The sequence below is a fragment of the Geospiza fortis genome, unplaced genomic scaffold, assembly GCF_000277835.1.
Source record: "Geospiza fortis unplaced genomic scaffold, GeoFor_1.0 scaffold392, whole genome shotgun sequence".
NCBI lineage: Eukaryota > Metazoa > Chordata > Aves > Passeriformes > Thraupidae > Geospiza > Geospiza fortis.
This window is the reverse complement of record NW_005054541.1, coordinates 67,011-78,957: the sequence shown is the minus strand read 5'-3', so window position 1 is coordinate 78,957 and position 11,947 is coordinate 67,011. Positions and strand designations below refer to the sequence as shown.

Sequence of the window (11,947 nt, the reverse complement as noted above, 5' to 3'; positions counted from 1 at the left end):
CCTTTGTCCCTCCCCTCCTGTCCCTGCTTGGTGGCTCCCGACCCCTTCCCTGCCCCTCTTCCCGGGGTTCAAAGGAGCAGCAACCACGGGCTCAGGGAGTTCTGTTGGAGCTGGTGCTGCATTCAGAGGCCTGTGGGCCAGAATGAAGCTCTGTTTGTTTTGGTTCAGACCAGCCCATGGCTCAGTAGCAGACTTTTGTCCATGAGCTGGACTCGCCAGTAATAAATACTAACGAAGGAGAGACATCCAGAAATAAATCAGCTCAATCCAAAACCAGTCAAAGAGACAGCAGGGGTGGGGTCAGAGATTTGGAAATCCCAAAGGGTCAAGCCCCAGCCCAGCTGTATGGAGTTTGTGGAGGGGGATACAGGGGTGGCTTCTGTGAGCAGCTGCCAGAAACTCCCCTCGTGTCCAGCAGAGCCAATGCCATCTCCAGGATGGACCCACCACTGGCCAAGGCTGAGCCCAGCAGATGTGGTGTTGACCTTGGGGATAATGTATTTAAGAAGAAGAAAATAATGTTATTAGGCAAATGTAATTAGGCAGAGAAGAGAGGAGTGAGAATGTAAGAGGAACAGCTCTGCAGACACCCAGAGCTGTGCAGGAGGAAAGGCAAGGATTCCTCCAGGTACTGGAGCTGAGTTTCCCCCAAAATTCTGTGAGGAAGACCACGGTGAGGCAGTTTTGCCCCTGCAGCTCATGGAGGGCATGGGGGTGCAGAGATCCAACTCAGCCCATGGAGGAACCCAGGCCTGAGCAGGGGGATGCCTGAAAGAGGCTGTGACCCTGTGGGAAACCTGAGCTGGTGCAGGACCTGTGGAGAGAGGAACCTATGCTGGAAGGACTTGGGAGCCTGTGGAAGACCCAGAGTGGAGCAGGAAGGACTGCTCCTTCTGTGTCCTGAAGGACTGACCCTGTGGAAGAGTGACCCACATTGCAGCAGTTTGTGGAGAATGTGTCCATGGGAAGGACTCCTGGAGAAATTAATGGAAAATTGTCTCCCATGGGAGGGACCCCATGCTGGAGCAGGGGAAGGACTCTGACTCCTCTCCCTGAGCAGCAGCAAGAACAACCCCTGTGGATGAGCTGACCACAACCCCCATTCCTTGCCTCCCTGCACCACTGGAGAGAGAAGGAAGAACTGGGAATTAAGGGAGAAAAGTCTAAAGGTCTTATTTTACTTCTCATTGTGATCATTTTGCTACTAATAAATTCAATTCAGATCTCTAACTTGAGCCTGTTTTGCCTGTGATGGTGATTGGTGAGTAATTTCTCACAGTCTTTATCTCAACTCACGAACCTTCCCTGTCCAGCTGTGGAGGGGAGTGAGAGGGAGGATTTGGTGGGTGCCTGGAGTGCACCTGGACACCACCATTCCCCGGTGTCCCCGTACCTGGGGTTTCACGGCATCCTGCTGCACACAGCGCCCATCCCAGCACAGCCCCTCGGCTTTGCAGGGGGTTCCATCAGCCCACGGCAAGCTGCCGTTCTTGGTGTGGCACAGGGGCTCCCCACTGCCCGTCCTGCACCACAGCTGCGCACAAATGTCCTCCTCCGTGGTGTTGGGGCAGTGCTGGAAGTCCTTGCCAAAGATCTGCTGGCATTGCTGGTCCAGGCTGTACAGGGCTCTCTGGCCAGGCAGCTCGGCAGGCAGGGACACGGGCTCGGCCGGGGCATCCAGCAGGCAGTCACCTGGGCAAGGCTCAGAGTTAGGCTGGAGATGGAGCTCCCAGGGCTTGGTGCCACTGACTGCACCAAGCAGGGCACCCCACACCTCTGTCCATGGCCTGGTTTGACTCCCCCTTCACCCCACGCCCCCCCAGGTCTGTGATGTTCACGTGTCTGAGACATAACATAGGGCACACCTCGGCTGCTCATCAGCCAAACAGCCGGGTTTATTATCTGGGGCTTGCTCTTTTAGGCAATTCAAAGCTCCCAGTTTTAAACAGCCATTGGTCTAATCTCTACACCCCCTAGCCTCTGAACTAGTCAAATACTTGTATTTCAGGAGAGTTGTTATTGAAAGAACCTGAGCCAAGAAAAGGCTGTTTGGAGAGATGCTGTAGCTGACTAGCGTCACAGTCATATTTTCTGGAAAAATCCCTTCGCCCAGGATTCTTCTCCTGGGAAGCTGAGAAGCCTCAGAGAAAAAGGAAAACAATATCATCTCATTTGCTTCTCCTGTGTTTTGCTGTTTTGGAATGTGGTTTGGAGATTGTTTACCCACAGGTGATTGTTTCATTAGTTCCTGCTGTGAATGTTTTCACTCTTTGGCCAATTACAACCAAGCTGTGTTGGGACTCTGGAAAGAGTCACAAGTTTTCATTAATATCTTTTAGCCTTCTGTAAGTATCCTTTCTGTATTCTTTAGTATAGCGTAGAAGTATAGTATAATGCCAGAAGCTACCCCTGTATTATTATTATTATTAATAATAATATTATTATTTCATTATTATCTTTTCATTATTATCTTTTAGCCTTCTGTAAGTATCCTTTCTGTATTCTTCAGTATAGCGTAGAAGTATAGTATAGTGCCAGAAGCTACCCCTGTATGGTGTAGAAATTCTTTAATATTTATTCTTTAATATAATACAGTATCATAAAATAATAAATTAGCCTTCTAAGAACATGGAGTGAGATTCATCATTCCTTCCTTCATCTGAGAACCCCACAAACACAACGGACTGGAGCCTTACCATGCCCCCCATCCAGGAACTCAGTGAGGTACATGGCACTGCACGGGGACCAGGGCTGGCTCTTGTTCAGGTGGATGAAGAGCGGGGCCATCACGTGGTGCTCGCCCAGGGGCCCGAAGAGCCGCTCGCAGTTCTTGGAGTCGTCGTGGGGCATGCTGAGCACGTGGCCTGCGGAGCAGAGGGCATGGCACGGCTGAGCTCCCCAGCCCCTGCTCCCCAGCAGATGGTGTGGGGGACCATCTGTAAGGTATCAAGCAGCTCCCGCGTCTGCCAAAGCTATTTGCTTCCATAAATCAGAAGGAATAAAAACCTGCTTGGTCTATCTCAGTGGTACAGGTGTGCAGGGCAAAGCAGCCCAAATTTTTAGAAACTCAGAATGGTTTGGGATGGAAGGAATTAAGGCTCAGCTCATTTCATCCCGTCATTTACAGGGACACCTTCCACTAGACCAGGCTGCTCCATGCCTCGTCCAACCTGACTTTGAATGTTCCCAGGGATGGGGCAGCCACAGCTTCTCTGGGCAAAAATTAGTCAGTGCAGGAATGGCAAACCAAGGCAGAGACGTGCTTGATCTCATGCCTGAGCTCATCACAACAGGTAAATCATACAATCACTGGGGTTGGAAAAAAACTCCAGGATCCTCAAGTCCAACCTGTGACTGATCCCCACCTTGTCACTCAGCCCAGAGCACTGAGTGCCAGGTCCAAGCATTTCTTGAACAACTCCAGGGATGGGGACTCCACCACCTCCCTGGGCAGCCCCTTGCAATGCTCAACAACCCTTCTAGTGAAGAAATGCTTCCTGAACTGGTGCAAATGCACCAATTTGCATCAATTTTGGCACTTCCTAGCATTTCTGCTGGTGCAAACCACCTTTTGTCAGTGCCAGAAGGCCCCCAAGGCTCAGTGGGTGATCTCCAGCCAGGAGATGCTGGTGCTGGGCTGTGCCACGACCCCTCCCAGCAGCAGGACAGGAAGAAGCAGACCTCCCTTGGGAAGGGACCCAGTGTTACCCAGTTCATGAGCCAGGGTGTAGGCTGCCTGCAGGCCCTCGTCCTCGATCACGGAGCAGCTCTTGTTGCGGTCGCACATGGTGCCGATGTCTGCCACGCCCAGCGTGTCACAGCTTTGGTGGCCACAGAAATCCTGTTAGTGCCAGGCAGGGGGAGAGGTCAGCAGGGGAAGGGAGCCCCATGTTCAACATCTCTGTGAGGAACCCACTGCTGGTCTGTGTCCCAGACATCTTTTATGAAAAATCTTTTCTTTAGGATTTTTTCTCCTGAGAAGCTGAGAGGCCTCAGGAACAAAATGTAAACAATGATTATCTGCTGCTGTGGAATGCAACAGGTGCATCTGTGATTGCCCATGTTAGTTGTTTCTAATTAATGGCCAATCACATTCAGCTGGCTCGGACTCTGCCAAAGCCACAAGCCTTTGTTATCATTCCTTCTTTTTCTATTCTCAGCTAGCTTTCTGATGAAATCCTTTCTTCTATTCATTTAGTATAGTTTTAATATAATATATATCATAAAATAATCAATCAAGCCTTCTGAAACATGGAGTCAGATCCTCATCTCTTCCCTCATCCTCGGACCCCTGCGAACACGGTCACAGGTCTGTGATATGGAACACAGGACAGACCTCAGCTGGTCATCAGCCAAACAACAGCCTGATTTATTGTTTGGGCTTGCTCTTATAGGCAATTCAAAGCTCCCGGCTCTAAACAGCCTTTGGTCTAATCTCCACACTCCTGGCCTCTGAACCAGTCAAATGCTTGTATTTTAGGAGAGTTGTTATTGAGTGAAACCTCTGTCAGTCAGCCCAGAGGCTGGTTTATGGAGCTGGGCTGGATTCCTTATCCACAGCTGAATGAATGTTCAGTACAACTCAGCTCGTCCTGCAACAGGTGTGCACCCCAAATGGCACCACCCCAACTGCTCTGCTGCATTCTTTGCACTGTGGAGCACCCACCTCCACGATCAACCCCCTTCTCCCCCTCCAGGGATGCCTTGAGCCCTTCTGCAGCACCCTGGGCTGCTGACCTGTCTGGTGAGGAGGATGGCAGTGTCGTAATGCTCCGGGTGCCGGTCGCTCGGGGGGTTGAACCTTTGCTGCCAGCTGCAGAAGTTGCGCAGGGTGAGCCCACCATTGTCAGACACCTCGGGCCCTGCTGCTGCCTCCTCCACCACCAGCACCTTCACCACCACCAGGCTGATGGAGTTCCTCAGGCTGGGATGCTTGTAGATGTGAGCTGCCATGGACATCAGGGTCAGGATGTGGTTCTGTGGGGGAAGAGATGGGCAGGCAGAGCCTGGGTAAAAACTCTGCTACAGGGCAATTGTTTTTGTTTGAAAAGAAAGAATCAGCCTCATTTATGGAGGGGCTGATGGACTCAGTGCTGCCTTTCCCGTATATGATGCTTTACACCTTGTGTTGGTGGACAAGCCCTGCATCCCCTCCTCCTAACGATGCATCTCCTCTCCCATGAACCCTTTGCACCTAAATCCCTCCGGAAGAAATTCCTTGAGGAAAACCTCAGCATTCTGGAGAGTTCTCTGCATACTCCCAAAGCATTAACCCTGCCCTCGCTGCCCCAGGGCAGGGACCAACTCACACACACCTTGCTGGAGCAAAACCACCCAGTAAAACTTCTGCCTGTGCTGCTCACAGGGTTTGAACCCAGCAACAAACTGGGACTAAAACACTTTGACAGCCAAGACTTTGCCCAGCAGCATCTCCTGCCTGGTGATGACCAGGGATTACATAATATGTCAAAAGCGCCAGCGGTGTTGAGGCTGATGTAAACATCTTATCAGAGCATCAAAATTCCTCCTCTGCTTGGCACCACTCACAGCCCCGAGTCAGGAGTAAAAAATGCAGCTATTACACAACATGGTATTGGGAAAGAGAAAGTGGCTTCTCTCCTCCCCAGACAAATTACACCCTGCAGTCTCAATTCAGAGCCTAATTAAAGTGGAAGGACTCGGCAGGAGCCCTCTCTGATAGCCAAGTTTCACCCAAAATGCATTTCCTCAGCAAAGCTGACTCTGTGTGCTCATCCATCATGGTACTGCCAGGACAATGCCATTTTCTCAGACACAAAATGCTGTTTTCTTAGCAAATGAGGGAGATATTGAGTGAGATACAGCATATTTGCTGCACCAAGAGCCACTTGCCCAGGGCACTTGTGGCTATTTTAAATTATTCTGCCACATTTTATCCCGCCACTGGCAGCTCCACGTAAACAGATGTTCTGTTTCAACAAGACATATCCCAAGTCCTCCCCAGCTCATTATCCAAGGGCAGGCCCCAGCAAGGCTGCTGGGAACAGGGAATAGACTGGTTTATTTAGACTGGCCAGATCTCCACGCCATGACTCACATCCATGCAACTCATGTCACAGAGAAGTCACTGCAGAGGCAAGAAATTGAGGAGACATCCCCACAAGGGGCTGCTCCACGAGACTTGGGGGAATTGTTCACCCTGTGGGGAAAGTCCATTGGGCACTTTGCTAAAAATATCACAAAGCCTTCTTAAAATTAGGTTAGGCCCTTGAAGATCTAGAAGGATGCTCTGTGTTGGAGCTGCTCATCCTGGGATCATCCATCATTTCCAAGGGACTAAATCTGTGTCCTTTTCTAACCCATTAGAGGTTTCTGTCCATAGCAGTAGATTTGACCTGGGAGATCTCAGTTCATACCACAAATCCCCCAGGACACCAGCCCTCACATCCTCAGGGCTACATCCAGCCAAAAACCTCTTTCAGCAGCAGGAACAGAGGGACTTGGAAAACATCTGTCCACCTTCCCTGTGTCTGGAAAGGGAAGATGGAAAGCAAACCCAACAAACAGCTATTTAGTGAAGATTAAAAGGTCAAATCCACTTGTTCCACCATCTGGTGTCTATTTATACCCATCCCTGGCCCATGCAGGAATGGGTTGGGTTTCAGATGGACCCTGACTGCTCTGGGGAGAGCAGCAATCCACCTGCACTGCCTTGGCTTAGCCAAGGGCTTGAAGCCATGGCCAAAAGCAAATTATGGATCTTCAGGGCTCAGGAGAGGCCAGCTGAGTGCTTTTGGCCAAAAACAGGCTGGGGAAGGGCTGAACTGCTGGTCCCATCCTCCCTCTGCCTTTGCAAACCAGCTCTGGCTCGACCATCCACTCAGGAGAGAACGCTGTCTTCTCCAGGGCTTCCTTCCCAGCACCCAGGCTGAGGATGTGGGGATTGGGATCAGGTGCAGGGCAGTGTTTTGGGCTGGGTTTGAGGAGTCCAAGGCTGCAAACACACTGGACAGAGTTTTGGGCTGGGTTTGAGGAGCCCAGGGCTGCAAACACACTGGGCAGTGTTTTTGGGCTGGGTTTGAGGAGTCCAGGGCTGCAAACACACTGGGCAGTGTTTTGGGCTGGGTTTGAAGAGCCCAGGGCTGCAAACACACTGGTTTGTGCCTTCTTACCAGGCACTGCAGCCCTGCAGGCACAAGGAGCTTCCCTGCCATTTCCAATCAGCATCCTGGGAGATCTGGCAGGATGTCTGGTAAACACAGCTGGAAAATCAGCCTCTTACTGCTCTGGGGGAGAGGACACCAGCGTGAACCAGAGAGGGTTGTGGAGCATCCCTTCACTGCCACTGAAGGCACTGTGCAGGTGAAATCCCACAAACCTCTTACCCCTTTTCCCCCCACCTGCAATCCTGGGCTCCCTCTGCTCTCAACATCCAATTCCCCCTGAAAATGAGGAGGGATGACTTTGGTCTGCCACACAGTAGCTCTGAGATCCTCCTGCCACAGCATCACAGTGTCTGGGAGAGCTCTGCCCTGAGCCAGGCACTGCCCTCCGGCAGCAAACAGCACAGGCAGAGGGACAGAAAAAAACTACAAATCAGAGCAAGGGGACCTGAAGTGGTTGATTTACCCCCATTGAAGGACTGAGTTTTCTGATGCAGGCTCTTGCAAAGTCTCTGCTTGCATTCCCTTTCATGGGAACCACTCAGAAGCTGAAGCCTGGCATTTATTTTTAATGATTATTATTATTTTGATGGGTGAAACTGCTCTTAACACAGACACTATTATTGTGGTATGCACAGAATGATTTAATGCTGCTGGACCCACCCAGGACAGAGGGACAGCAGGGAGCACCCACAGAACAGCCCAGCACAACCTGGCTCCCCCAAGGTGTGGGGAGCAGTGTTCAGCCCAGCCTGGGGCTGCAGGATTGTCTGTTGGTTGGATTTTTTTGCTGTTTTCTCCCTAAAAACCAGCACTTCTGCAGAAGAAAGAAAAGCTGAGATTCTGGAGCCCAGGCAGATGGAAAGGAGCAAATCCAGGGATGGAAAGGCTGCCCAGCTTTTAAAAATCTGCTGGTAAAACCATCTCAGGTTGTCCTTTCCCCCAGGGCTCCATGTGGGAGCTCCCTGCCTGGCTGGGGTGCCCAGGGGCTGCTGGCTGCCCTGCAGCCTCCTCTGGGCCAAGAATTCCCTCACAAAAAGGGAATTTCCCCCCAAGGGAAAAGGGGGCAAGCCAGGGGAGAGGGGCACACCTTGCCAGCCCGCTGCTGTGCCTGGCTGCCCTCCTGCCTGCCCAGCTCTCTGCCCATCCCTGCTCTGTTTGCCACATGATTTCCCCCCCGTCTCTTCCCCTCTTTGCTGGATATTTGGGGCTGTACCACAAAAGCAGCAATTACCCCTGTTCAAAGCAGGGGAAACTGAGGCACATCCAGACTGTCCCCACCTCCACAGAGGCAGAGATGGAGTAAAACCCCATCCTGAGAGCATCCCAGAGCAGGAGTGCTCCACTTTGGGAGCCAGCATGGAGCTGATTCAGTGGGAGCCAGCACATTTCATTGTGCAGCCCTGAAATGCAGCAGCTGTTGAATATCCTGGTGTGAAGCGAGTGCCCCAGCCAGAGGAAATTTGGGGGGGCTGCCTGCTCCTCCAGCCCCTGCCCCACAGAGGATGCAGCCTCTGGGTCACCCTCAGAGGACAAATTTCAGAAGAAAAGCTGCTGGGTGGCAGCATCAGCTGCATCCCCTTTAATCCCACTCCAGTTGTCTTCGGGATGGGCTTAGGAGGAGCTGGCTTCTTTTCTCAAGGGATTATGTGAATTTACCCACTCACACTGCAAAATACCCTAAAGCAAGGCTAAGAGCCAGACACGAGGGGACCTGGGGCTCCAGGGTGGATTTGGATTCACCTCCAGTCCATGAGGGAGTGGGGAGAGCCGTGGCTTTGGATTTACCTTGAGTCCATGAGGGAGCGGGGAGAGCCCTGGCTGTGGATTTACCCCCAGTCCATGAGGGTGTGGGGAGAGCCCTGGCTGTGGATTTACCCCCAATCCATGAGGGTGTGGGAAGAGCCCTGGCTTTGGATTTACCCCCAGTCCATGTGGGAGAGCCCTGGCTGTGGATTTACCCCCAATCCATGCGGGTGTGGGGAGAGCTGGCAGCAGGACCCTGGCAATGCCCCATGCCCTGCACTCCTGTCTGGTCTGAAAGGGAAGGGTTTGTAAGAGCACTCCTAAAACCTCATCAATCTGCCTGGAAAAACCACACAAGTCAGCAAGGAATCCCAGCTTTTCCAGAACTGATCTGATTCTGCTGTGGTCCTCAGATTCCCAGCCCTGGGAGTCAGGAAGGGCAGATTCCTCACTCAGAGAGGAGGAGGCAAAGGGGATCACAGCCATTGTGCTTGCAGAGGAAAGCTTGGAAATGTGTCTCATCTGCACCCGAGAGACTGGAGAAATCCCACCACAGGAATCCCCTTTGGCTGCCAACTGGCTGGGGAGGCTGCAGCTGGGTTTTGGAGCTGCCTGGTGCTTTAGGTGTCCTGGCAAACGTTCCCAGCCATGCAGAGCAGCCTCACAAGTGCAGCCCAGCTGCAGGTGCTCAGCCCTCCTGCACACAGGCAGGGTTAGCCCTGTGCCCTGCCTCAGTTTCCCTGCTCAAAACCCCACTCCACTCTGTGAGTGATGCTCACACTCCCTTTGTTTTCAAGCACTTTGCAAGAAAAATGCAGAAGTGTCCAGCCTGGACATCCCTACATCAGAGGGCTCTTCCCAGTCCCTGCAGGTTGAACCCTGCCACATCCTCCATGATTTACTGCTGCTGATGCCCCCCCAATTACCCCAACCATCAAGTCCAAACAATGATTAAAACCCCAAATTTCAGGTCTAGTTCTGCTCTCACTTCACCATTCCCTCCTGGTTTACATAAAAGCACTGATGAAGGTAGAATAAGCTCTTATTGTCTAAATTAGGTTAACAGCTGAGTTATAAAGCTGAAATTGATGGGAAATAAATCATGAACAGCATTTTCCCACCACAAGCATGGCATTGATTATAACTCTTGATGCTTGAGTGCATCTTGGGGTGACTCTTCTGCTCGAGCTGTTACAACTTATGCAAGAAAATAACTGGGAATACAAACAATGCTGGTGACCTTTACTAAATATTTGGTAATTAAAGTGTGGTTACGGGAAGAAAAGTCATTATATAAATATGGTTTGTTCTGACTCAACAATTCTACTCCTTGGGCATCTCTCCTAGATCTCACCAGCACTTGCCCTGCTTTTTTCACCCCACAAGAAAGGTATTTAGGCAGAAGCAAGATTGCTGTGCTGCTCCCTGCATTCTTGTTCCAGAGAACAAAAGACACAGAAACACAGCAGGTGGTTCTTTGGTTGTTGTTTTTTTAGCTGCTACACCAGAGCCGGTGGAAGTTTTCTCCCAAATATTTCAATTTGCTATTACTCTATTCATCCAGAGCAAGATCTTTGAAGGTTTCCTTCCCCTCCCTGAGAGCTGATGTGAAGATGTTGCTCTAGGGGCTGAGGAAATGATGGTGAAATGGGAGCCAAGCAGGCAGCATCACCCAGCCCAGGGCTGGGGCAGCCAAACCAGGGCAGGGTGCCCGAGTTCCAGCCCCTTGCTCATGGGTAGGTGCCATTTCCCCTCCTGCTGCCTGCACAGATTTACCCAGGGGGCTGCTGCTTTTTCCCCAGCTCAAGCTGGCCATCATCAGGATTTCCCCCAGTCCAAATAAATCACTTTATTTCTAGCAATGTAGACACCCTTGGGTGTTGCTTTCAAGCCATCAGGTGCCCAGCTGGGTGCAAAAGGTTCCCTGTATTATTTTTTCTGCCCTCTTGGGGAATCAGAGACCTACTTCACACTGTGGGGAGAGTAATTCCCACCACCATTTATACGTCTGTTGCTTAAAAATTCAGCTTACTCCACTTCAAACTCTTTTCTGAGCCCTGTGAGCACTCGGGGTGCCTCCAAGTGCATCACTCCTCACTCACTGACCCTCTGCTACCTGATCCTGCCAGCCTGGCTGGGCGGCAAAACCAAGCAAAGGGCAAAACCAGAGTGATGCTGAGCAGCTGAAATCATCTGAAGCCCCAAGGTTTAGCATTTGCCAAGGTCCAGCCTGGCCTGAGCAGGGCTGGAATTAAAGCACTGCTTTGTTAGGAGCAGAGAAGCCCCTAGGGGAAGGATAAAGCCGGTAGAAGTGGCAAAGCCAGGATGCAAAGTGCAGCCTCTGGTTTCAGCTTCCCAAGCGCTCCCTGCTGAGCTGCAGCTTCAAGGACTCTTCTCCCAGCCCAAACAACCCGAGAAGGAGCAACTTCAATGCACAATCATCCCTTGCAAAGACCTCAGAGCATTTCCAATGGGGCAAACCTGAATTTGGAGCTGAACCATCCATCCCTGCAGGGCATGGGTGGGGAGCTGGCTTTGAAAAATGACCCGGCGCTGATGAACGAGGCAGCCCTGAATGGATGAACATGGACAGACCTGGAGATGGTGTGGAGGGCTGAGGCACCTCGGTCTCTGCTCCTGGGGTCTCCCCAAAAGCCTGGTCGGGGCAGGCTCTCTGCAGAGAGTGTTCGGGGAGAGTGAGAGTCGCTGGTGGCAGAGGGAAAGGGCTGCTCATCCATCTGCTCAGCGCTAACAGGTGGCTCTGGAGCGGGATTGTTCATTACTCAGCCCCTGCTGCATTTAATACCGGCCCCGGCTCCACTCGGAAGGGAGTTAAAGCCATTCCTGCGGCTCTTCCCTCGCAGCAGAACGGCACTGACCCGCCCTGTCCCGCACCTTTGGGGACACCTTTGGGGCTGCAGGGACATCACAGTGCCCGGTGTGTGCAGAGCCAGGCTCATGGGGCTGGGAAAGGCACCGGGCTGCAGGGACATCAGTGCCCGGTGTGTGCAGAGCCAGGCTCATGGGGCTGGGAAAGGCACCGGGCTGCAGGGACATCA

At 52.0% G+C, this 11,947-nt stretch overlaps 1 protein-coding gene across 1 annotated transcript in view; it reads right to left on the bottom strand.

The window, feature by feature from the left end:
• ADAMTS8 (ADAM metallopeptidase with thrombospondin type 1 motif 8) overlaps window positions 1–11,947 on the bottom strand; it is a 30,183-nt gene that overhangs the window by 14,973 nt on the left and 3,263 nt on the right. The window contains 5 exon segments of the mRNA XM_014310483.1: window positions 1,297–1,402; window positions 1,404–1,692; window positions 2,697–2,864; window positions 3,709–3,841; window positions 4,738–4,977. Coding sequence (XP_014165958.1) covers window positions 1,297–1,402; window positions 1,404–1,692; window positions 2,697–2,864; window positions 3,709–3,841; window positions 4,738–4,977 — 936 coding nt within the window.